Source organism: Dasypus novemcinctus, chromosome 26 (assembly GCF_030445035.2).
Source record: "Dasypus novemcinctus isolate mDasNov1 chromosome 26, mDasNov1.1.hap2, whole genome shotgun sequence".
Lineage (NCBI taxonomy): Eukaryota > Metazoa > Chordata > Mammalia > Cingulata > Dasypodidae > Dasypus > Dasypus novemcinctus.
This window is the reverse complement of record NC_080698.1, coordinates 49,214,206-49,238,922: the sequence shown is the minus strand read 5'-3', so window position 1 is coordinate 49,238,922 and position 24,717 is coordinate 49,214,206. Positions and strand designations below refer to the sequence as shown.

Below are 24,717 nucleotides of genomic sequence, written 5' to 3'. Positions count from 1 at the left end.
AGCATGCTAACTAAACGTACTCCTATTATCCTACACTTTTAGAACTTTTATTTTGCTGTCCACTTTAAGGTCATAACACAGTGAGAGCAAGTGGCAAATTTCACTTCCTTTATGTAGCTCCAAGTGACTTTCTATCTATTCCAAGACTTTTGGGAAGTCCAGCTTCATCTCGCTAGATCTGTGAGCTAAATCTCTCTCTTCCTGTTGGGAGAAACCGTGTTGCGTGTACGTGTTCTTGTTCTGATGAAGGAGGCTATTGTGAACAGAGAACACTCACAAGAACTGACGATCTTATACTGTATCTCATAGAACCTTTATTATTTTTCCTCTAAACTCTTAGAAACTTACATAACGCCCGTGCTGTAGTTATCACACCATTTATAGACATTTAAAATGCATCTTCATTTATAAATATTTTACATTTGGTCCATAGAACAGATCATTTTACTAAATAATACTGTAATTTTTTTAAACAGGCTCTGTATATAGTTTGAATATGTATATATTACATATATTTTTAATATAGAGATTTACTTGGTGTTCTGAGAATAAATCCTTATTGCAAAAAAAAAAAAGCATATATGATAATACAATATCTTTTTCCCTCCCAGGGCAAATACTAAAAAAAGTTACACATATCACAGTCCTCACAGTAATTGTACAACACCTAATATTGTGCTATGTAAGGTAGGTTTGGGTCGAAATCAGGGGATTCCTTGCCAAACATCTCACTTAGAATTGCTTACAAACATTGAACACACTGCGTTTATCTTAGAACAACTTGGTCTCAGTTTCACACTGAAGAACGAAGAGAATGTCAGGAGCCTTCCTGTCCTTTATTCTAAAAGAATTCACACACAGGAAGGGGTTGGGGGTGCATGAGACACAATGAAGGGTTCCTCTCATTCTAAACCCTATGATTTAACAGGACGGCTGTATTTGGACCGAGGATTCACCAGTCAGCATTTGGGGTGCCTCAGCAATGAGAGTATTTTACAGATGACCGAAGGAAAAGGTTTTAGATTTCTACACAATATCAAGTGAGAACCTATACGCCACGCGCGAGAATACATGTGCATGTGTGTGCTTTTACACGTGTGTATACGTATTATTTTTTTTCCTCTACAACAATGTGCTTACTATTCTGAGGGTGATACCTTATTGCGAGAACTGGTATGCTGGTCGCTTTCGGATGGGAATGACAAGAGATTAAAAAACCCACAGTCACAGTTATTCTCCATAGTTATTAAGGATTAGTCAGAAAACACATCTTGTGCGCTAACTAGCTAAGGCGCTACGGGGCAAGACATACGCGCTGCTACATGGGAACCCATCTTCCTGGCAGGGGAGAAATACTGAGTTACGGGGGCCTGCAAGAAACCATCTCCACTTGATTTGTCGCCGCCACCGCGGAGCGCAACTCGGGACAGGAACAAAGAACTCCCCGATGAAGCAGTTTTAATCTCGGAAGCACTTGGGAGGTGGGGGTAGGGGGCGTCTCTGGATAAACATTAGCTCCTCAGTTAGTGGGCTGGCGTGATTTTCGTGGCAGTGAGACGATTTCTACTGAGGAATTTCAGGGCAGGGACAAAGGCAGCAGCTTCGAGTGGCAGTGGGTGATAGTTGAAGAGGGAAACCAGAAGATGACACAGCCTTCGGGACCTTCAGACAGCCCTTCAACTGGGTCTCCTCTGCAAGGATTTGGGGGCAGTTTCGGATACACTGGAGCGACTGACGAGGGAGCTACCCCAGCTGGACCTTAGCCCCTGGAATTGCAGTTTAAGAAAACAAAAAAGCAATTGTGCTTGTGGCAGTTTTCCGATGCACAAAATCTGCACGACGGAATGGGGATGGGCTGGCGGGGGGCGCTGGGCCACGGAGCGCGCACCCAGGAGGGCGGCACGGGGCCAAGCAAGGCCCCGCCGCTTCCTCGAGAAGCAAATCTGGGAATAAGGACTGAGGACTTGCAGGGGTTGTTTTGTCAAGCTGCCTTGAGAAGGAAAAAACAAAACAATGAAAGTAAGACCTACGCTGGCTCCCTGCTACTCAAGAGTGAGCTCTCCCTGGAAATTTCCATTGTACCAAATGCCCTTTTCGTGCGGCCAAAGCAGCATTCCCACGGGACCGAACTCCTGTGTCCAAGATAACAGTCATGGGTTTTCGGCAGTAAAAGAACAGTCAGAAATACAACTAAAAACCGGGAGTGCGGGACCTCAGGGCGGCACACTCGCCGGCGGAATAAAAATGATCTACCACGGCAGTTACGAACGCAGGCTGCCTAACGCGCACGGGGCCGGGTGGGGGAGGCGGCCGGTCCGCGGGGTGCCGGAAGGCCGCGGGGGTCCCGGCCCAGGGCGGGGCCCGCCAGTGGGCCTGACCGTGCCCCCACCTCCCCTCTCTGGGCGTGGTGATGCCGACTGGATCCGCCGCTCGAGGTAGGTGTAGACGGTATCTGCAGACATCAAGCGGTCGTTCAGCCGGACGGGGGGTGAGCGCCGGGTCCGCGGGCGCCCGCGCACCCCTAGATGTAGGCCTCTTTGATGGCTGAGCCGCTGGCCTGGGGCTGCTCCGGACCATTCTCGGGGCGAACGATGTCCTCGCTGGGCTGCACCATGACCTGGATGCGCTGCGAGCGTGGGCCCCGCGTGAGCGCGTGCGGCGCCCCCCGAGGACCGGGCTGCGACGGCGGGGTCCCCCTGCCCTCCTCGCGCCCCCAAGTCTATCCTGTCACACGGGACCCTAGGCTCCGCCCGCGTGGCCGCCCCCACCTGGCCCGAGCCCCGGCTGCCGCAGCCCCCCCCGGGGCCTCTGGCTCCGCTCCTGACCGTCACCCCCTGCACGCTCTTCCCCAACCAGCAGCAGAAGGGTTCGGGCCCGACCAAAGTCAGCTCAGATCCCCCCCTCCTCGGGACCCAAGAGCAAAAGCCCAAGTCTAAGGTCCCCAGGGCCCTCAGGGCCCCCAGTAGCCCACCCCCTCCTCCATCACTTACTCTATCCCAGCCCCACCCACCTCCTGGCTGCTCCTCCAACACCCCAGCACATGCCGACCTCAGGGCCTTGGCACGTGCTGAGCGAGCGCTGCCTGGCACGCCCTTCCTTCTGATAATTCCACAGCTAGCGCGACCCCTCCTCCAGCTCTTGGCTCAGGTGTTACCTTCTCAGCCAGGCCCGAGCTTGCCTTCCCTGGCCCCCCTCTTCTGACTGTATTTTTTCTCCCTAGTACTCATGACCCTCTAACGTGTTTTTGTTTTGTTCATTGTCGATCTACTAGAATACAAGTCCCAAAGGAGGATCTGTTTTGCTCACGGCTGTGTCCCCAGCGCTGACAGCAGGGTCGGTCCCATAGGAGGTACCCAATCCTGTCCCATCGGGTCCCCGGCTTTGCCCCATCCCGCCACCAGGCCTTTGCACAAGCTGTTAAGAACTGACTGCCTTTTGAGGGGCTCAGCCACAAAAAAAAAAAAAAAAAAAAGCAAGCTCTGGACCTGCACTCGGAAGAAGGGCTGCAGGCCCTGGCTCTGCTAATAACCTGCAGCAAGGAATAACCGCTCAGGGTGCCAGCGACTCCTCTGTGAGAGCAGGAGGCTGGTGCGGCAGCTGCAGGAGCTCCACACGGCCCACAGCCCGTCTTTCCCTCCTCTAGCTCCGAGGGGATCTGGGAGGCACATCTGGGTGGGAAATCGGGTCAGGAACCATGGACCAGGGCCTTTGCAGTGGGGCCCTCCACGCTGTGCCTCTCCGGCCCTCCCTGCTGAAATCTCGGGCCACACTGACCCCCCCCAGCCTCTTTCACCTGGGCACCCCTAGCACTGCCCAGACCCCCTCGGAGGTCCTGCACTCAAGGACCCAGTGCAATTTAACAAGGAGCTGGTGTGGACCTACTATGTGTAGAGGGGCCCGTGCTGGGTGCAGCGTGTCTTATAGGATTCCTACTCTTTCCTGCGGGGAAGACTGCCCTTTCCTTTTATCAAGGCCACAAGTCAGCTCTAGAGTGAGCTGTCAACAAACCTGACCCCACTTCTCCTGCTCTGAAACCTCCAGGGGCTCCAGCATTGCCCTCCTGAGTCCTGATTTTCGAAACCCTTCGCTATCTGGCTCAACCTCATCTCTTATCACCCCTCATTGCGCCCCCTCCCCACTCTACCCTCACCCACACGATCTCCCTTCAGGTCACCAAATGCAGTTGATACTCTGGGCCTTTGCACATGCTCTCCCTCTCCCCGCCAGGAACTTTCCTTCTGCTTCCACTTTTAACTCCCGCCCATCCTCAGGCCTCTCCTTAGCTCTCCCTCCTCCAGGAAGCCTTCTCCAATCCTTCCAACACAGGAAGAGCCAACGACTCCTCCTATGTGCCCCAGGGCTCCCTGGCTGACCCCAATCACCGCACATCTAAGAGTCTGTTGCCATGGGCTGTGGGTTTATCTGTCCATCCCCCTCCTCCAACCAGCCCGTGAGCTCCAGGAGAGCGCAGCAGGGCAGGGGACTGGTGCTGCAGGGGGCGGAACGCTCTGGGCCGGGGAGGAGGGGCTTACCTGCTTGAGGGAGCCCTTCAAGGTGAGCAGCATGTAGGCCATGTACCCGGGAATGAGGACCATGGACGACAGGGCCATGAGCCAGCCCACGCCCTGGCCCCATTTGGGGAAGACGTAGCTTCCCATGGTGAGCGGAGTCATCTGCACGGCGCTGAAGATGAACACGCCCTGGAGAGGGGGCGGGGTGAGACCCAGGAGGCGCCAGGGCCACTGCCCTCCAGTCCCGCAGACGCCTGACCACCGAGGAGGCTCCAGCGTCTCGGGGGAGCCTGACCCAGCGCCACCGCCAGGCTATCTGGCACTTCTGGGCATACCTGAAAGAGGCCCTCCCTCCAGGAGGCCCGGGACAAAAAGGCACCCTTTGGGGAGCATCAGTGGAAAAAGGAAGAGAACCAGGGTAGGATGTCAGCCTCCACTGCGCCACTGGCTGCGTGCCTTCGTGTAGGACACAGCCTCTCCAGTGGCCCGGACCCCTCCCCAAGGACCTGGGACGGCCCCTCCCGGGTCTGCCCGAATGGGAGTGAATGAAGGACCCTGAGAATGTTCAGTGGGACGAGCCGGGACTTCAGGCCCAGGCAGACCTGGTGTGAACCCAGCTCTGCCACTCACCAGCTGGGTGACGCTGGCTGGGCGGGTCCCAGTTTCCCAGGGGTAAAGTAGGGACAATAACGTCTATTTTGCTGAGGTCTGCGAGGATGATGTAATCATCATGGTACCATGCGGGGCCCAGAGTGGCTGCTCCACAAATGGGCGGGGGTAATATCAGACAACAGGGGCTCCGGGGGCCTCTCCCATCTGCCTCAGGAAGGTTCTCCCTGGGCCTGGGTCACTGCCGGCATCATTCCTGGAGGGGAGGCTGGGTTGTCCTTACCGCCACAATGATCGGCGTGAAGATGGACCAGCAGAGCTTCCACCAGATGCACGGCCTGGAGCCAACCATCTCTTGGATGTTGTCATAGAATCGGTTGACTCCTGTGCCATTCGGAACGAGAGCAGGAGGAACGGGTGAGCTGTGGCGTCTCCAGGTTCAAAGCCCAAACCTACCGCTTTCTTGCAGGATGACCTTGGGCAAGTCTCCTAACTTCTCTGAGCCTCCGTTTCCTCGTCTGTAGCATGGAGCAAATACTCCAGGGAGGCTCATTCTCTAAGTGGTCAATGACCAAATCGCCTTAGCAAGAGGGTTGTGCATGAAAGCCAGTCACCTTCATGTGAAGACATCTACCATGCGAGGACATCTAGAAAACATCTCCCCACTCAAAAATGTCCCTCTCCACGTTAACACCTCTCCCAGCCGTGCCTGCCAGGGCGTTGCCGGGCAGGGGCAGTTTTCCACCAATGTTCTCATGCTTTCCACAGCTGAGCCAGATTGCAAAGACAAAAAGGCAAGATTTCATGAAGTTCTTGAGAGCGAGGATGGATCACTGCTTGAATTTTAAGCCAAGTCACTGACAGTAGGGATGGGACAGAGCCAAGCCAGTTAGATGATGAAGGGAAAACGCACAAGGACGAGGAGGTGGCAGGCATTTCAAAGGGGATAAACTAAGCCTCAAGGACCGGAGAAATTTCTTTGAAAAGATATGATTTTGCACATAATCGAATGTTCACTGAAGGATATCCTTTTCTCTCCTGAACAGTTGGATCGGAAAACTTAAGACACACACACACACAAATAAAATCAATGTTGCCTTGATTCTTTGTTTTTATTAGGGCATACTTTTTTAGATATTTTGAGGTCCTGGGCCCAGAGCTTGAACCCCAGACCTCATTTGTGGGAAGCCAGTGCTCAACCACTGAGCCACATCGACTCCCTTAGTTGTTTTTGTTGTTTGCTTGCTGTTTGCACTTTTGTTTTCAGGAGGCACTGGGGGCCTAAGCCGGGACCTCCCATGTGGGAAGCAGGTGCTCAGCCACTCCAGCCACATCTATTCCCGGCATTCTTTCAAAAATCACAGGCTAACATGGATTCAGTGTATGAGCAACTTTTAAAAACAGCTTTTGGTTTCACTTTTCTAGATAAAATCTCCAACAACCCTTTTTAACCCCGCAGTTTATGATGAAATTTTGGTTCCCATTTTTCAGTGAATGTATTTAACTGGCCCTTATATGGTATCTACTACCCACTGTGCTACACACTGGGCTAACCGCATCAGCTTGTGAGGACTAAATAAACTAGCATAGAGAAAGGGCCGAGTTCAAGATGTTTTGTATTTGTTGAATAACTGAAGAAAGGAATGAATGAATGAATGAATGAAGGAGGGGGGAGGAGGGACGGGCGCTCACCATAAAACCAGGAAATGGAGACACATTCAAAGAACACGAGGAACAGCAAGCTCATGCCGCTGGCCGAGTAGTAATCAAAGAGTTTGAAGACGTAAATGCCCCCCTGCAAGAGAAAGAGAGGTGAGAGTGGGCCTCCCCCCGGGTGCCCAGGGTGTCCAGTGCATGGTCAACACGGGCTTTGGAGTCTGAAAAGGTTGGTAAGATTAGGCCACCCTGCAGCAAGAAGGCTCGAGGGTAGATGAGAGGTGGCACCGAGGACTCTGTGACCATGAGAGGATGTGGGCTTTGACTTTTGGGGAGTGGGAAGAAAATGTCTGGGTGGTGATGGGAAACTCCCATTTGTGGCAGCATGAGGAGCTGGCCACCACAGCCAACTTTCTGTCATGTATATCACTCATCTCTCCCCTGCTTAAAACCTTCCAACCGCTTAAATAAAACAATAATAAATAGAATCAATTTTAAAACTAGAGAAACGCAAGGTCCTGAATGACCTGCTTCTGCCTCCCCTAACCGCCTCCTCACTCCCTCCGCCCCAGCTACGACAGCCTCCTTTCTGTCCTTCAAACGCTCCAAGCTCATTCCCACCTCAGGGCCTTTGCACCTGCTGTGCGTGCTCCCCCCAGGTTTTCCCTTGACTCTTCCTCATCATTTGAGTCTCCTCAGAGAGACCTTCCCTGACGCCCTGTCCCTGCCCTGCCGGTCGTTCTCTGTCCCACTCTCCTCTTTTCCTCACGGCACTTAGCGCTCTAGAATAATCTAGTTTCCAGGTCAGACTCTTGCACCCAAATGTGAGCTCCAAGAGAGCAGACATCATGTGTGTCAGGTGAATGGCTGGATTCCCAGTACCCAGGGTCATGCCGGGCCCATGGTGGGTGTTCCACGGCTACCTGTTGAGTGAATGAAGGGAGGAATGAATGAACAGTCACTGGATCAGAACAGGGTTTGGATCCAGAGGTAGCTTTGTGGATTATAAACCAAACCTGCAGAGCTGAGTTCACAGCATTAGAGTCATGGTTATTTACTGTATAATTCGGCGATTATGTATATGTCTTCTGAGTAGACAAGGATGGCCTTGAACGCAGGGACCATTTCCTTTCCATCCCTACATCCCAAGTGCTTGGCGTGGGCACGGGACAGAGGGCGTGCTCATTAAAATTGATAAAAAAAAAAAAAAAAGGAAAATCAGGCATGAAAGGAAGGAGCAATGGCAACGCCAGAGTCCCAATGCCAATGTAAAGTTTCTAGCTAATTTCTGTGAGTCTTTCAAAGCTCAGCTCCTGCACCCCCTCCTCCAGGAAGCGTTCCCTGATGCCCCAGACCAGGCTAGATGCTGCGATTCCCCAGCTCTGTGCTCGAATTTCTAGCTCAATGTTTGCATCTCCTGCCAGCCTGGGAACCCCTGGAGGGCAGGAGCCATCTGCTCCCCGGCTCCGTACCCTGGCTTGGCACAGAACTGGTGGTAAGGCAGAATGGGGAAGGTGGGACCTGGGGGCAGCCGGGTGCCGAGCAAGCCCACCTGGGTGATGTTGGAGAGGCCGATCAGGTAGGAGACGACGCAGACGGCAGCGATGAAGAGCTCCCTGCGGTTGCGGAGCAGTCTGGGGTACTCGTCCACCAGTGCCGTGATGAAGCCTTCCACGGTGCAGAACTGCAGGGACGCGAGCGCGATCGGCCACCCGAGGCGGCCCCCGGCCCCGCCCGCCCACAGCCTGACCCTCTAGGGGGAGACCAAAGGGACCTGGCAGCATCCAGACAGCGAGAGCCCTGGGATCCAGGCCTGCCTGCCTCTGCTGCGCTTTGTGACCTCAGCAAAGTCCCTTTCCCTCTGGGCACCAGTTTCCCTATGTGGAAAAGGGAGATGTTGGCCGAGCTCTTCGCTGAAGGTTTGTGCGGGGGAACATTCTAGGGCCGTGATGTTCTGGGCCATCGGCGGAGGCTGAGGAGGGGCCACCAAGGGGGCCGGGGAGCGTCCTCACCTGGCTGTCGATTCCCAGCATCAGCAGCATGGAGAAGAAGAGAATGGCCCAGAGCGGGGAGATGGGCAGCTGGGTCACCGCCTCGGGGTACGCCAGGAATGCCAGCCCGGGGCCTGTGCGGGGGAAGGCGAGAAAGACAAAAAGGCGCTGGGCACCGACTGTCTGCGGCCACTTCCTGACTCGGAGTAAACTTTTGGGCTGGGTGATGTCAGTCCCCTTTGCCGGATGAGGCAACAGGGGCTTGGGGCGGCGTATGGGGTACGCAGAGGCAGGGGGACCAGCAAGGGGCTGCGGCCGTCGTCCGGAGGAGGGACGGTGGCGGTGGCCGCACAAGTGCCAGAAAAGTGGCTAGGTGGCGAGACCCTCGGGAGGCGGAACGGGCAGGCCCAGCCTGGGCTGGGTGGGGGGTGAGGGTGAGAGGAAGAGGCCAGGGTGGTGCCGAGGTGCCTGGCCTGGGCTCCGGGTGGTGGAACGCGCTGCGGCGATGGGGGGCACGGGGAGAAGGCATTGGACGGATTGTGCTTGGGGTGTTGGGGTGGGGGCCTCGAGCATCCAGGGGAAACTTGGAAGGAGAAGGAAAGAGATTGCACTCCCCGGGGTCCTGCTTCGGAAAGGGGAGGTCCGGGGGTACCAGAAAAATGGGGAGGGGGTAGTGCCTTCATGGGGAAGGCTAGAACCTCAGTGGAGAAAGCCCAGTATCCACGGTGGGGAAGGAGACAAGTCCTGTTCCCTCCCCAAGCCTCAGAGACCTCTGGCCCGGCACACAGTGGGTCCAGCACACAGTGGGTCCACCTGGCTGCTGCCTTCCCTCCTGAGCAGCGAAGAGGGTAATTGGTCGCCTGGGGTTTCCTTGAGTGACAGAGAAGGCCCAGCCCACAGGTGAGAGCACCTTGGGGACGAGAGCACTGTTTCGGGGGCTTTGTGGCATGACTGCCAGCATAGCCGAGTTGGATCAAAGCTTGTGTCCCAGGGGCAAGTCTGGATCTTCTCCCATAAAGTCTAAGCTTGTTCTGGAAGCGCCCATCCAGCCGGGACATCGAGAGCCCAGGTTTTGGAATCTGCCAAGCCTGGGTTCACATTCCAGTCCCTCTGCCGTTCCAGCTCCATGACCCTGGGCAGGTGCCCTGGTGAGCCCGTTGCCTCGCCCATGAGACATGGGGAGAGCACAGCGCCCACCCCCCAGCGTTGGGAGATTCAGTGATACAGTTGGGGCTCTGACCTGAGGCTGCCACGTCAGCAATGGACCTCTTGGTGACATGGGCCATGAACCCCACGATGGAGAAGATGACGAACCCTGCAAACATGCTGGTGCCCGAGTTGATGCAGCAGACGATGATGGAGTCCCTGCGAGAGCAAGGGGCGAGGTCAGGGGGGTGGACCCGAGGCGGGGCCAAGGCAAGAGCCTGAGACAGCGAGGTCAGAAGAGGGTGGTGCCAGGAGGATCAGGGAAGGGCGGGGACTCCAGACTGGAGGAGGGAACGAAGAGCAGCGCAAGGGCCCAGAGAGAGGAGAGCTGTGGGGGGCGTGGCCTCGACGGTGGGCGTGGCGCCAGGGGGCGTGGCCTGGAGGGCGGGCATGGCCCCGGGGGCGTGGCCTGGAAGGCAGACATGGCCTCGGGGGCGTGGCCTGGAAGGCAGACATGGCCTCGGGGGCGTGGCCTGGAAGGTGGGCGTGGTCCCAGGGGGCGTGGCCTGGAAGGCCAGCGCCCCCATCCTTCTCAGCGCACCTGTAGACGTTGTTGTGGAAGGAGTTGTAGCTTCCCAGCGCGATCAGGGATCCAAGGCCCAGCCCGTAGGAGAAGAAGATCTGGGTCGCTGCGTCCAGCCACACCTGCGGGCAGGTGATCAAGGACAGTCATCCTTTCAAGGAATTACTTACATTAGCCATCTTTTCTTTGGATTTGTGTATGTCATATGTTGTGGGACCTAAGCCCCCTCTCGATTTAGAGGTGGAGTGGGCATCACCATCCCAGGGTCCACAGGATGGAGGAACAAAATATGGATTAGAGTGGACTTACTGATATTATGCTATAGAATTATTGTGACTCTAGTAACGGAAGAAACTGTATCACTGACGTGGAGCCAGTGGCCACGTAGTTGCTGAGGGCTGGAAGAGGGAGGAAGAGGTGTGATATGGGGGCATTTTTGGGACTTGGAGTTGTCCTGAATGATACTCCAGGGACAGGTGCTGGACATTATATATTCTGCCATAACCCACTGAATTGGACTGGGGAAGAGTGTAAACTACAATTAAACAATAATCCATGAGGTACAGCAGTGCTCCAAGATGTATTCACCAAATGCTATGAATGTGCCACAATGATGAAGGAGGTTGTTGATGTGGGAGGAGTGGGGTGAGGGGAGGTGGGATGTATATGGGAACCGCTTATAATTTTTAATGTAACATTTTGTGTGATCTATGTGTCATTTTTTTAAAAAGACAAAAAAATTTGCTAACAAAAAAAAGGACAGTCATCCTGGCACTCAGCTCCAGGCCCTGTGACTGGTGCGGGCCAGCTCTGTCTCACAACCCCAGGGGACAGGGACAGGAACGAGGGTCAGGGAGGGTGAGAGACTCGCCCTCGGGCCGCCGAGCGGGCGGCGGTGGCCCCGGGGGGCCCTCACCTCGGAGTCCAGGAGCTTGTGGAAGTTGGGTGTGATGTAGAAGAGGATGCCCTCCGTGGCCCCCGGCAGTGTCACGCCGCGGAAAAACAGGATGATCAGCATGACGTAAGGGTATGTGGCAGAGAAGTAGACCACCTGGGGGGAGGGGGTGTCAGGGTCATCCCCACTCTGGAGCACCCCTGCTTCTGGCGCCCCTACCTCACTGACATCCATACCTGTTATCGACAGCTCTGGGATTGGTGGCAGGTCTTCCTCCACCAGGAAGCCTTCTGGATTTCCTCAGCCCGCTCTGATTGACCACTTGGAATCTGAACCAACCAGCTCAGCGCCTGATTTTGCCCTTCCCCCTGTCTTCTCCTATTTTTTGACTTCTGACTAAAATATTCAAGTAATATATGTGGCGATAGGAAAAATGCAAAAATTACATCTGATCACAAACATAAGATTTAAGGCCCCTTTGACAGACCTTCAAGTATTTACAGGAGAGGCAGGGCTGTTTTGTCCACACGGCTGTTCTCCCAGCGCCTACACCAGTACCTGGTACGTGGTAGATATTTAACAAATGCCAGGCAAAGAAATAAGTAGATGAATGGTTAACACATCACTGCTCTTCCTTTGAGACCTTCCTTTGCATGTATGACCACATTTCTTAGGAAAAGAGACTCAAAATATGCAATTTTATAATTGCTTTTTCATTTAACATGTTTAAAGGTATAACATACAGTATATGCAGCTTTGTTTCCTCTTTTATTTACTAAACACTACGTAAAAAGTATGATTTTTAATTATATGAAATAGTCCCTCAAGGGGCACCACCATCATTTTTTTTTTAGGCATCCCCTACTGTTATTTACTTAGGTTACTTCCAATTTTAAGTAACCGATACTACATTATTAAATAATAATCATAAAACATCACATAATACTCAATTGAACATCCTTGAATATAAATCTTTATATACAAAATTGTTATGCTTTTCTTGGGAAAAATTTCTGGAAGTGGAATTACTGAGTAAAAAGGAATATACAGCCTGTTGATTCATATTGCCTACTTTCTAGAAACTTCCAGCATAACAGGAGATGGTCTTCACTGCACAGGCGCCAACACTGAGTATAATTATTTTAGAAATTATTTTTTGCCAAACTAATCATCAGAAGAGTGATACCACTGTCTGAAAGTGCATTTCTTTGCTCACTAGCGTGGAAGAGCAATTTTCAAGTTAGATGACCTTTGTACCTAGGAGTGTGATGTGACCCCATATCTTCTGCAGCCTGAGTTGTTCTTGGTTTACATTCATCTCCTCCATGTAACTGAGAGCCACTTTAGGGTTAGGACAAGTGGCCCTGGTCTGTTCTTAGAATTAGGAAAGAGCACCTCAAAATCATGTGTGCCCCTGACAAGCTGTGTAACTTTGAGCAAATTCTTCATCTTCTCTGACCCTCACTTTTTCTCATCGGGAAAATGGGTAAAAGCACACTTGCTACTCAGACAGGTCCATTGTATGAGAAGAGAAGACATGCTTAATATGTCTTGCCTACATCTTATACTTTCCCATGTTTTCCTTGTTCAGCATGGAGCCAGGCACACAGTAGGCGCTCAATAAATGCTTGTTGATGGATTGACCTACTCAAAAGGTACACAGAGAGGGCCTTACTCTCTGTCCTCTAGAAGTGATCGGGCCTTACTCTCTGTCCTCTAGAAGTGATCAGTCTCCTAATGTAACAGCAACTCTAGACACCACCTAGATGATTCTAACAGATACCATGTACTGAGAGCCTATGTTGTGTGAGGTATGGTACTAAGCACTTTGTGTGAAGTATTCCCCTCAGTCTTTGTGACAGCCTCATAAGGTGCTAACCTTATGGCCATTTAACAGATGAAGAGACTGAGGTTCAGAGAGGTGACGTGCCCAAGCTCACACACTAGGAACTGGGGGACTGTGATTCAAACTCAGCTCTCTTCTAAAGCCTTTAAACGCCACAGACCTCTGTTTCCTAAAGTTGGGCTGGGAGACACCTGTAACCCTCTGCCTCCCCTAGCCGTAGGGACAGATCAGAGACGTTCTGACACCATTCTTGGAGCTGAGAACTTGGTGGGGGCAAAGTTCCCACCAGACTGAAACGGGGCAGCTTCTCACCTACTGTGCCCAAGCCCAAGTGTGGACTGTCTTAAGGCTCTGTTGTGCTCATTTCTGGTACCTCTTCCAGGACCTTGGACCCACTTCTTCGGTAGTTCCGACCTCCCTGTCCCCAGCCTTACTCGGTTCAACTCCCTTCTGTGCACCTTACTTGCTCTGAGACCTCAGACAACACGCTTGCCCTCCCTGAGTTTCCTTCAGGCCAGAGCCGGCGAGAGGCTCAGCCGTCTTCTGTCCCCAGACCCTGGGGTAGGGCTCGAAAGGGTGGAGAGGTGGGAGCTGAAGACAGCCTGTCAACTCCCCAGATAGCCCCAGCCTGGGCACCCCAGCTTGGCAGAGCTCTGCATTTGCTGATAATAAAAACAAAAACAGGGACACCTCCCCTTCCTACGCGCCGGGTGCTTTGCAAAATCTCTGTCTCATTTAACTCTCTTAACAAATCAATGGACACACATCATCACTGGCTGCATTTTACAGAGGAAGACGCTGCGTTTCGGACAGGCAACGTGTCTCGCCCAAGGCCACACAGCCAGTGGACAGCTGAGTTGGTATCTGAATGCAGGACTGTGACTAGAGCACCTGAGCGTTCAACCATTAATCTACCCAGCTCTGATGCCCAATGGGTGGGGGGTGACGATTTCATCTCGGGGTCCCCAGCACCTACAACAAGGCTTGGCACTGAGTAGACACTCAAGGAAAGTATGCTCAGTGGCCCTCCAGTGCCCTCTCTTTTGCGATGGCTTGTCAGGCCCCGTGGCATCTCTTGGCACTCACCATGCACCTGGCACTGTGCCAAGCACCTCAAATGCATTAGTTCCTTTCATCCTCACAATGGTCCTAGAAGGTGGGTGATGCCATGGTTTCCACTTCACAGGAAAGGAAACCGAGGCACAGAGACGAAGGGAACTGACTAGCTCAGGCTTGGCTGGGGATTTCAGGAGGCATTGATGCCTGACCCAGGGCAGAAATCCTTGTGCAGACCCCTCCCCTGCCCAGGGTCCTCCCGTCCCACTGTGCTCAGCCCTTACCTTTCCAGTCCAGCCAACACCCTTCCAGATACAGAAATAGACAAGGATCCAGGCGATGGCCAGGGTGATGGCCAGGGGCCAGCGGATCTGACCCGGCTTGTCCAACCCGTCTGTCATCTGGTGCATGTTGTGCCTGGTTGAAGAACGGGGGAGGAGGGAGTCACGTGGGGGTGGTGGGAGCTGGAGGGAGCGGAGAAGCCCAGCTTGGACACGGATGACATCCTGCACAGGGACGGTGCTGACGGCTGTGACTCAGGAGGTGGATGGGGACTGCGATGCCCATTGCACCAATCGATAGAAAGTGCCGGGCGGTCAAGCCATCAGCCAGAGATGGACCTGCCGCCGCCCTAGTGCAGCCAGCACCACTGGTCACCTGGACTGCTCCAGTGGGCTCCTAGAGGGGTCCCGCCTTCACTTTCGCTCTGTCCCCACACCAGCCCCAGGGATCTTTCTAAATTGCAAGTCTGATCATGTCACTTGTACACCATGTTCACAGCGGCATTATTCACAACAGCCAAAAGGTGGACGCCACCCATGTGTCCAGCAACCAATGGATAAACAAAATGGCATCTATCCAGACAATGGAATATTATTCAGCCATAAAAGAGGAAGGCGGGAGGCGCGAGCGCCGGGGGTACTTCTTCTCCCGCTGGGGCACGGCTCCGCCTGCGGCCGGGTTTCTCCACTGAAGGCCACGGCCTGCGTCTAGCAGTCCCTACGTGGCATCGAAGGTTGAATTAGGGACTCAGTTTAGACATGGTCTTCATCTGAATCTGTGTTCCTGTGTGTGTGGCTCCATTTCAAGCAGGACCCCTTGGGGACGTTCCCTGAAGCAGGCTGGGTCTTAACTGGGTTACTAGAGGCCTTATAGAGAGAAAGCCACGGGAGCGGCCGGGAGCAGGGAGTCTACGGGAAAGCGGGAGAGAAAGGAGCGGCCATTGCCACGTGCGGTCAGTCGGGTGAGGATGTGTGTAGCCCAGAAGGTCGCGTTCTTAAAGCCGCCCATTCCCGGGGGCATGAACGACTGTGGGAGGGACCTTTCCATCGGCTACTTCAGTAAAGGGTCTTTTGTTTAGGTTAATTCAATCAAGGTGGCCGGGGGTGGGTCGGAATCCTCTTACTGGCGTCCTTTATAAAGGGGATGAGTAGAGAGAGAGACAGAGAGAGGCCGCAGAAGCAGAAAGAAAGCCGCGGAAGCCAGAAACCTCCCGAGAAGAGAGACCAGCAGACGCCGCCCCCTGCCTTGCCACGGAGCCCAGGGCGCCGGCGGGGGACTCTGGGGAGACAGCACCGCCTGACGATGCCTTGGGCATCTCTGGAAGCCCGTGAGCTACTCGATCCCCACTGAAAAGCCGGTCCATCTCTGGTATACTGCGTGTTGCAGCCTGGTGACAGGGAGGACAAGGAGCCCCGAGGACGGCCGGCCAGCACCAGGACGCCCCCGGCCCCGGGAGGAAGCCAGCCTCCAGGAGACAATCCCCACCACCTGAGCCGGTCCCCAGGCGGCGCTGGCCGCAGCAGCCCTCGAAAGCTCAGCCACGCGGTTCCAGCCTTCTCTGGACTCCAGGACCACCTGCCGCCCAGCTCCTTCTGGTCTGGGGGCAGACGGGGCCTCCCCGTTCCCCGCGCCTCCCTTTACCTTCCCGCACCTCTGCAGGGAACCCCTCCCCCCAACCCTTCGGAGGACGCCTCTGCCTCCCGCCGGCCCCACCTCCAGCCGGGACGGCCCCAACTCACTCCCAGAACTCCACGACGGCGCTCGTCACGTTGGTGGCGTTGAGGACGCTGTAGTTGGAGGAGCAGCGGTCTGTGTTCCAGGGGTTGTTACAGTGTTGCCACGGGAGCTTCTGCAAAGACACGGTGGTCAGGGATGGTTCCAGGGACACAGATGGAGCCCACCGAGCCCTGGGGGCTGGCAACAGTGGTCCCGGTGCACCCCACTGCCCTCACAGACCCCTGAGCGCCCTCGCAGCTATTATCCCACCTCCCGTCCCCGATGGCTCTGGAGGGCAGGGAGCATGGACCCCATTTTATAGGCCAGAGGGGAAGCAACTTGCTCAAGAAGACAATGATTAAACCACAAAGGGTCAGCCATGGTGATAAGCAGTGCTTGCTCCTTGCCAGGCGTTTGCTAAGCACTTCGCACACATTTACTCCTTAGTCTTCACAACAGCCCCAGGAGGTTTAATTTTATCCCCATTTTATCAACGAAAGCAGGGAGGCTCAGAGAGGTGAAGCTTCTTTCCCAAGGACACACAGCTGCATTATAGTCAAGCCAGGATTTGAACCGAGGCAGCCAGGGCCCGTGTAAAATGGGGCCAACAGTCCCCACTTGGGAGGCGTGTCCTGAGGTTGAGATGGCACCCCAAATAAAGCGCTGGCTCCGTGCCTGGCCCGAGAGAGGGTCCCGGTCCACGGTGGCTGTGACTGCCGTGGGGAGACAAGGGTGCCGGGGAACTGTGCCCTCCCGGGGGAGGCACCCGGCGCAGCGTGGACAGAGGCAGGCTCTGGGTCTGGCTCGTGCCCGCGGGTGGGGGTCAGGGGCCGAGGGGGCGCCTCACCATGGTGAAGGAACTGTACAGGTAGTAGATGGCCCAGGAGATGATGACGATGTAGTAGATGTTCAGCCAGAAGGAGAGCACAGCGGCGGCGAGCCCCACGCCTGGGGGTGGGAAAAGCCCTCGTGCTGCCCTGACGCGGTCACCACCACCACCGCCCCGCTGGGGCCGTCCCCACGCCCCCGCTGCCTGCCGCCTCCCTGGGGAGGGACCTCACGCTGGGCCTAAGCGAGGCAGGGACCAGCCCAAGGTCACACCCATCCTGCGAGCGACGGAGCCAGGATTGGCACCCGGGGCGCCGGCCGGGGCTGGGCGAGGGTGGGGAAGGGGTGTCGGCGAGGTGCCCGGGAGCCCAGGGCTCCAGGAAGGGTCAGAAGCTTGATTCTCGGGGCAGCCACGTGCGGGCCACGTGGCAGGGGGCTGGGGAGCCACCGAGTCAGACCGGCCCGCCAGGGGCCTGAGCTAACAGCGCAGGGCGGGCTGGGGGGCGGAGGCCTCTGGGAGGGGTCCCTCTTCCCCACCACCGCCCAGCCCCCCGGCTCTTAAACCCCCCACTCGCGCTCGGACGCCACCCCAGAGGCTCCCTCTCGCCGGAGGGCTTGGGGGGCTTCACCACAGGGCGGCGGGCGGAGGAGCCACCGAGACCCCGCGCTCCCCCGGGCAGACTTACCCTTGAACATGGGGGCGAGCTTCCACACCCCCAGGCCGCCGATGGACGTGTACTGGCCCAGGGAGCACTCCAGCAGGAAGAGCGGGACGCCCGCGAAGACGAGCGTCAGGAAATAGGGGATCAGGAAGGCCCCTGGGGGGGGGGGGAGAGACGCTCGTGCCCGAGGCTCTGGAGAAACCCCCAGCCAGGGGAGCAGACGTCGGGGTGCTCTGGGGCCCCCTGCGGGATTTCCTTGCACCCCCCCATCGAACAGCCAGACTGAGGCCCGGGGTCACCCTTTGCGCCATATACATTCCCTTTTCGTCTTTGAAAAACGAAATGATGAACTTTCGAGAATCATCGACGGGGGCCGACACCCTTTGGAAATCTTTTGGCCAAAGGGCAAAGCAGCAAGGAACGGGACCCGGCGGGCCCTCCGGAGTCTTTAGAGGGCTCCCCCCACCGCGAAAAGCCCTGCCCGGGCGGGACCCCCTTGTCTGGGACCCCCTTGCTGGGGGCTCGGCAGGCCGGCACCCACCTCCGCCGTTTTTCCCGCAGAGATACGGGAAGCGCCAGACGTTGCCCAGGCCTATGGCGTAGCCCACGCAGGACATGAGGAAGTCGAAGCGGCCCTTCCACGTGTCACGGGCCGGCAGGTCCGCCGTCGGCTTCGGCGCCTTGACCACCAGCGTTTTGGGCTTGTCGTTGGCCTGGGGCATCTCGCTGAGCTCGGTGGAGATCTGCCCGTCGGCCGCCTTGCTGCCGGGGCTCGCCATGTCTCGGGGTCTGGGCGCGGGGGTCCTGGCCGCGGGGCGGGAGGTGTCGGCGCCAGTCCACGTGGACAGCAGCTTCGCGGTTCGAGGTCACCCTGCAAGGACAAAGGGGTGAGGCTGCGGGCCTGGAAAGGGGCACAGGAGCCTGGAATTGCCTCGGGTTTGCCCGGGGATAACAAAGACAAATGAACCCACAGAGAAACTGGGCTGGAGAAGGCTCCCAGAGAGGCCCGCCCTCCTCCTCCCGCCACCCTCCACCCTCGGCGCCTGCAAGAGGGAAGTCACCTTTTCTTCCCAAAGACAAAAGGTGAGCACAAGCTTTGTTGGTAACACTCAGACCAGACTGAACTACTCTCCTTGAGCTGACTCGGAGAAGGAAGCTAAAGCCAACATACTTCAAAGCAGATGTATTAAGTGCTCCTTATCTTTGCCTCCACGCAAACAGGAGATTTTGCATACCTTACCCTGGGGCTAAATAGTGAAAATGGTACATGAGCACCAACTCTGGCCAAGGCCTGCTTTACCACTTTGGAGCTGTGCTGTGTGACTTTGAAGAACGGTCTTAACCTCTCTGTGCTCCAATGTCCTCTCTTTTTAAATTAGGGTGATCCTAGTGCCTCCCTCATTGGGTGGTTGTGAGCAATAAGTGGCTGGCAAATGGTAGGTACTCGCTGCTATTTTTAAGATTTTATTTTATTTCTATTGATTTCTTTCTCGCCCCCCTCATTGTTTGCGTGTCTTCTTCTCAGGGGGCACCAGGAACAGAACCCTGGGCCTCCCACGTGGGAGGGAGGTGCCTAATCACTCGAGCCACCTCTCCTTCCTGTCTGCTGGGTCTCTCCTGTGTTTCCTCGCTGTGTCTCTTGCTTGTGTCATCTTGTTGCATCAGCTCACCGCGTCAGCCCGCGGTGGTAGCGCGCTGTCTTCTTCAACTTCTTTAGGGGCACCAGGAACCAAATCTAGGACCCCCGTGCGGTAGGCGGGAGCCCAGCTGCTTGAGCCGCATCCGCTTCCCTACTGGCTGCTATTTCATCAGCAGGTCCCAGGGCCAGCAGTGTTTCCAAGCCATTTGGAAAGATTTTAAAGATTCCCAGGTCCCATTCCAGACATGCCATCGAGGCTGCGAGTCCTGGCTGTGTTTTATAACAAACTCCACAGGAGATTCTTCGGATCCTTACACAGGCCGCCCAGCCCTGGCCCTCGGCTGAGGCCGCACAGCCGGCTTGCACTGACCTTCTGACCCTCTAGGGCCCCCGAGAGGCATTATCTCCGCTCTTCCCCCTTGTTTCCTCTTTTGATTCCAGAGGCAGCATGACTAGAGGACATCATGCGGCACTGGATTCAGACCAGTCCAGGGTTCAAATATCCCACCGGCTTTTACCAGATGCGTGACACTAAATACTGCTCTTGATTACCCTGAGCCTCAGTTTCCCAGTCTATAAAATGGGCACAGTGCTCTCCTGCTTGCAGAGCTGAGGCAGAAATCCGATTTACCATCTCTAAGAAGGCACACCCCGGGCTGGCTTAGAGAGAACTCCCAAGGGGCTGCCATAATTTTTGTGGATGATGTTACCTGATAACTTTCTGCGGTACGTCGGCTCCAAAGAGACTCCCCCTGCGGCCAGCAGCTGAGGGCCTGCAAAGCAGAGGGCAGGAGAGAGGGGACGGTGAGCCGGCGGGTGGGGGTCCGGGGGGGCAGGGAGCGGCTGGGGTGCGGCCTGCCAGCGTCTGTGCCATGCACGTGCCTGTGGACTGTCCCCGGGGGCGAGGGAAAGCCCGCAGAGCGGGGTGCTGGTGCATGGGAGCTGGAGCCAGGCAGGAGGGGGCCTGCCGCGGCGGGCAGCGTGGGGGGCGGGCCCGGAGGCCCGGTGAGGACGCCTTCCACCGTTTCATCAGAAGGAAACGAGAGCTCAAGTCGGGCTCCAGCTCCTCCAGGCCCCAGCGGGCGCCCGTGAACGCAGCCCTTACCTTCCTGCTCCATCCAAACTTGCAGAAATATCAAACAGACAAGGCGGGAACACGGGAAAGAGCCCGTTGCCTCGCTGAGCGAGGAAAGCAGGTCGCGAAACACTGTATTCCACCTGAGCCTATTTTTGCTCCATCCCCACCCGTTCATAAAAAGAAACATTAGAAGGACAGGCCCTAAAATGTTTTTTATTTTATTTTTCTTTATTTTCTTTTAAATGTTACATTCAAAAAATAGGAGATCCCCATTTACCCCCCACCCCCCTCACCCCTCTCCTCCCCCATCAACAAACTCTTCCATCATCGCGGCACATCCACTGCACCTGGCGAATATATTCTGGAGCACCGCTGCACCACATGGACAGTGGTCCACATTGTAGTCCACACTCTCCCCCAGTCCACCCAGTGGATCACAGCAGGACACACAACGTCCAGCATCCGTCCCTGCAGCACCACCCAGGACAACTCAAATCCTGAAAATGCCCCCACACCATCTCTCTTCTTCCCTCTCCCTCCCATCAGCAGCCACCGTGGCCACCCTCTCCACATCACTACTATAATTCCTTCCCTTACTAATCCCAATAGTTCCCCAGCAGAACACCAGTAAGTCCACTCTAATCCATACTCTATTCCTCCATCCTGTGGACTCCGGGATGGTTATGTCCAGTCCCCCTCTACATCAGGAGGGGGCTTAGAGTCCACATGTTAAGAGGGATTCAAGCATGAATGATTTTTTTGGTTTCCTTCTTTGCACTTTTCCGGATTTCCACAATGTTCTACCAAAACGTCCTCAATTCATATTATAACACAAATAAAGTCATGGAACTCTTAGAGTAAGACTGGGCTGTGTGACGCATCGGCCTGTGCATGCTCAGGTGACGGGGCTGGGCAGAGCAGTGTGCCGTGGGGGCCCTGCCCCTTGCCCTAAATGACCACTTCCCTTTGTTCACCCCCCTGGGGAAACCCCATCGGCAGGCGCACTCGCCCTTGCACGTGGAGTCCCCATTCCCAGGCACCATCGCCTCTTCCTAGAATGCGCCACCTTCAGGCAACGTGTACTTTGCCCTCTCGTTTCAAGGTGAACCCACTCAGCTTGACCTTCGCGGCCACAGGCCTGCCTGGGCTGCCCACCTAGGTCCTGGCCTATCTTTCAGGTCAGCCAGGCGACCTCCTCCCATCCTCAGGAAAAGCAATTCTGTGGTCTACCAGGGAAGGCTTGGGATATTCAGGGGGGAGCACAGCCTCAGGAAACGGGGGGAGCCTCACGTGCACCCCCTGCTTTTCACTTCCCCATGATCTACCTGGCAGGTGCCGGCTGCCATTTTTGTTCAAAGTGACCCAAATGCCTTGGCCAGATTCACTGGCCCAGGCTGGCCAGGCACAGCTCCTTCCCTGGGAAGCTGGCACGGGCCTGGGGAAGGGGGTCATTCTCTCCGAGTGTCTTGGGCACCCCGAGGCAGCCAGCCTGTGGCTGGAGAAGCAGAGGGCAGAGAAGCAGAGGGTGCCGAGGAGGAAGGAAACCAGCGGCGGCCTGGAGCCCTCCCGGGGCCGTGGCTCCCAGCTGTAGGACGGCTCTGTTCCTGCCCTCGGGTTTTATGACACATCCCCTACGGTCATTATCGAAATGCCCCATTTTCGTTCACACCGGCTCAAGGGGGTTCCGGCTGCAATCTCGGGGCTCCCCCAGCTCCCCATGGGAGGGACTCTACCGCGTTCTCGGGGAGCCTGTGGCCTGTGGATAGAGCCTTCTGGCCTGCACACTGAGCTTACTTGCTGATGATCACCGAGACTCAGGCCAAACTCCAACATTGGTTGAGCTTTTGGAGCTGGTGACATCCCCGGGCAACAGGTAAGCCTGACGCTCTCGGGAGAGCACAGAGAACGCCCGGTGAGTCCCTGCTCGGCTCCCAGCCTTGCGGAGGGTGGCGGGGGCCTGGGTCAGGCTTGGTATATAGGAGCTTTGAAGAAGCCGCTCCACATCCACACAGAGGGAGGTCAGAGGGGGTGGAAGGAGGATTGCGGGCCTGGTCAGTCATCAGTTGTCTCCACGAGTGTATCAGCAGCTCCTCAGGCCAAGTCTTGAGGGAGGCTGGAGAGGCCGACTGTTTGGAACTGGCCATGAGAAGACACATGGGTGGCTTCCAGATTCCAGGCAGGTCTACCTAAGTTCAGCCGAATCTCTGTGACTTCCCTTAAGAGCCCCGCCAGACCTTGTGTGGCATTTTTCTTTTAGGAGAGGTGGAATCGATTAAGATAAACAAGGCAACGCCGAGCATTACTAGAACTGAGGCTTTTTTGGGGTGTAGGACTGGGAAAGCCCTCCAACCGGCAAGGTGGCCTCGGCTCAGGCTCACACGTCCCACTTCCGGGCGAGTGGCTTCATTTTCTGATCCTCATTTCTAAGGTGGGGAGACAGTAAACACACCTCCCTTGTGGGAGGGTGGTGAAGCTTTTAAAATGATGCCTGGCACAGTTAGGGGCTAGGCACCCTCAGCCAGTGTCATCACTGTCATGGTTACCAATTTGTTTTGTTTTAGGAGGTACCAGAATTCAAACCCGGGACTTCATACAAGGGAAGCAGGTGCTCAACCACTGAGCTGCACCCACTCCCTGTTAGCAACCTTAACCTGACATTCCTGGCTTCCCACAAGGCCGTAACAGTAACATCAACAACCACAGCAATAATAACTAGCATTTATTGAGAGCTGATTGTCCAGCACCCTCGGCATCTTTCTGCACTTACAAAAGCCCACTGGAAAGCGGTCTTTCAGTTGTCATAGAGAACTCCAGCTAATAAAAGATCACATTTCTTTGCTTTGGGCTCTATTTCCACCATCCCAGGGTGGCCTAACCGATCGCCTTGGGCCGGTCAGTAGCTGAGATTAGTCCATTTGTGTCATTGGTTCCTAGGAACAAAATGACTGTAATAAATAAAGCTGGGTAAGAAAAAAAAATTCCAGACCTCTCACACATGGATGGAAAATGATAAAGGATCCTGTTAGTGAAAAAGCCAGGGCTCCCAATTCTCTAAATAAAGTGGTTAGAGGAAGCATGTGTCTCACTCATACATGAGAGAAAGAGCCGTTGGGAATTTCAATTCCTGGCCCAGCTGGTTAACCCATCGCTTCCCTCTTTCTCTCTTTTTTCTTTTTCCCCACCGGAGCTGGGGATTGAACCTGGGACTTGCTGGTGTGTGGCTCAACCACTGAACCACATCAGCTCCCTTCCCTCTGTTTTGAAAACCAGCGGACAATAAAGCACAGGTGCGTGCCAGTTCATGGCGAGGTAGTCTGGCCACCTTTCTGTTGTTACATCCCCTCTCCTGGGACGCCCCTCTGTGCTTCGTTGTGCCGGGGGCGGGGGAGGCTCTCAGCACCATGTGATGACGGAGGATGTGGGTGCTGGTCTTGGGTGGAGAGAACACCTTTCACCACCTCGTGATCTGGGGCTTTTTTGTAAGCCTTTACTTCCCGAATCTTCCAGTTCTTCCTCATCAGGTGACAACATTTTGCAGACAAAGAAGCTGACTACACATTCTTGGTGTGATGGTTTGAAGCTGAATGGACCCCAGAAAAGTCTGTTTTACAAGTTAATCCTTTGCTCCGGGTGTAAAGCTACGGTAAGCAGGGCCTTTCGATCAGGTGCCTTCAGTTAAGGCGTGGCCCGGGGTGGGTCCTACTCCTCCTACTGGAGCCCTTTAGAAGAGAATGTAATTCAGAGAGGTGAGGAAGAAAGCTACAAAAGCAAGAGGTTGAGGGAAAGCCACAGAAGCCAGAAGCTGAAATCGACGGAACCCGGAAGAGAAGGGAGAGCCCAGCGGATGCCGCCACGTGCCGCACGAGGTGGCAGAGGAGCCCGGGCGCGCCAGCAGCGGGTCTGGGAGCGCCGGCAGCGGGTCTGGGAGCGCCGGCAGCGGGTCTGGGAGTGCCGGCAGCGGGTCTGGGAGCACCGGCAGTGGGTCTCCGGGGAGAAAGCATCGCCTGATGATGCCCTGACCTGGCCGTTTTCACAGCCTCAGGATTGTAAGCCTTAAGCTCCTAACTCCCCAGTGTGAAAGCCAGCCCATTTCTGGGGTCCTGCTTTCGGCAGCCCAGCAGAGGAAACCACTTGGGGTCCTTAAGACTTCACCGGGAACCGAATTCCACTCAAAGCAGCACTGCAGAGAGCACTGTTCACAGAGACCCTAAGGAACAAG

At 55.5% G+C, this 24,717-nt stretch overlaps 1 protein-coding gene across 2 annotated transcripts in view; it reads right to left on the bottom strand.

The window, feature by feature from the left end:
• Nucleotides 1-294: 294 nt before the first annotated feature.
• SLC6A1 (solute carrier family 6 member 1) overlaps nucleotides 295-24,717 on the bottom strand; it is a 43,031-nt gene continuing 18,608 nt past the window's right edge. For both annotated transcript variants that reach the window (XM_058288136.2, XM_004466353.4), the window contains exons 2-16: nucleotides 20,131-20,193; nucleotides 18,323-18,652; nucleotides 17,806-17,937; nucleotides 17,139-17,239; nucleotides 16,315-16,424; nucleotides 14,578-14,710; nucleotides 11,413-11,547; nucleotides 10,515-10,618; nucleotides 10,008-10,132; nucleotides 8,789-8,901; nucleotides 8,329-8,460; nucleotides 6,813-6,915; nucleotides 5,404-5,504; nucleotides 4,533-4,700; nucleotides 295-2,626 (exon numbers count right to left, since the gene is read on the bottom strand). In XM_058288136.2, coding sequence (XP_058144119.1) covers nucleotides 2,522-2,626; nucleotides 4,533-4,700; nucleotides 5,404-5,504; nucleotides 6,813-6,915; nucleotides 8,329-8,460; nucleotides 8,789-8,901; nucleotides 10,008-10,132; nucleotides 10,515-10,618; nucleotides 11,413-11,547; nucleotides 14,578-14,710; nucleotides 16,315-16,424; nucleotides 17,139-17,239; nucleotides 17,806-17,937; nucleotides 18,323-18,560 — 1,800 coding nt within the window. In that variant the 5' untranslated portion in view covers nucleotides 18,561-18,652; nucleotides 20,131-20,193 and the 3' untranslated portion in view covers nucleotides 295-2,521. The remainder of the gene's footprint in view (nucleotides 2,627-4,532; nucleotides 4,701-5,403; nucleotides 5,505-6,812; nucleotides 6,916-8,328; nucleotides 8,461-8,788; nucleotides 8,902-10,007; nucleotides 10,133-10,514; nucleotides 10,619-11,412; nucleotides 11,548-14,577; nucleotides 14,711-16,314; nucleotides 16,425-17,138; nucleotides 17,240-17,805; nucleotides 17,938-18,322; nucleotides 18,653-20,130; nucleotides 20,194-24,717) is intronic.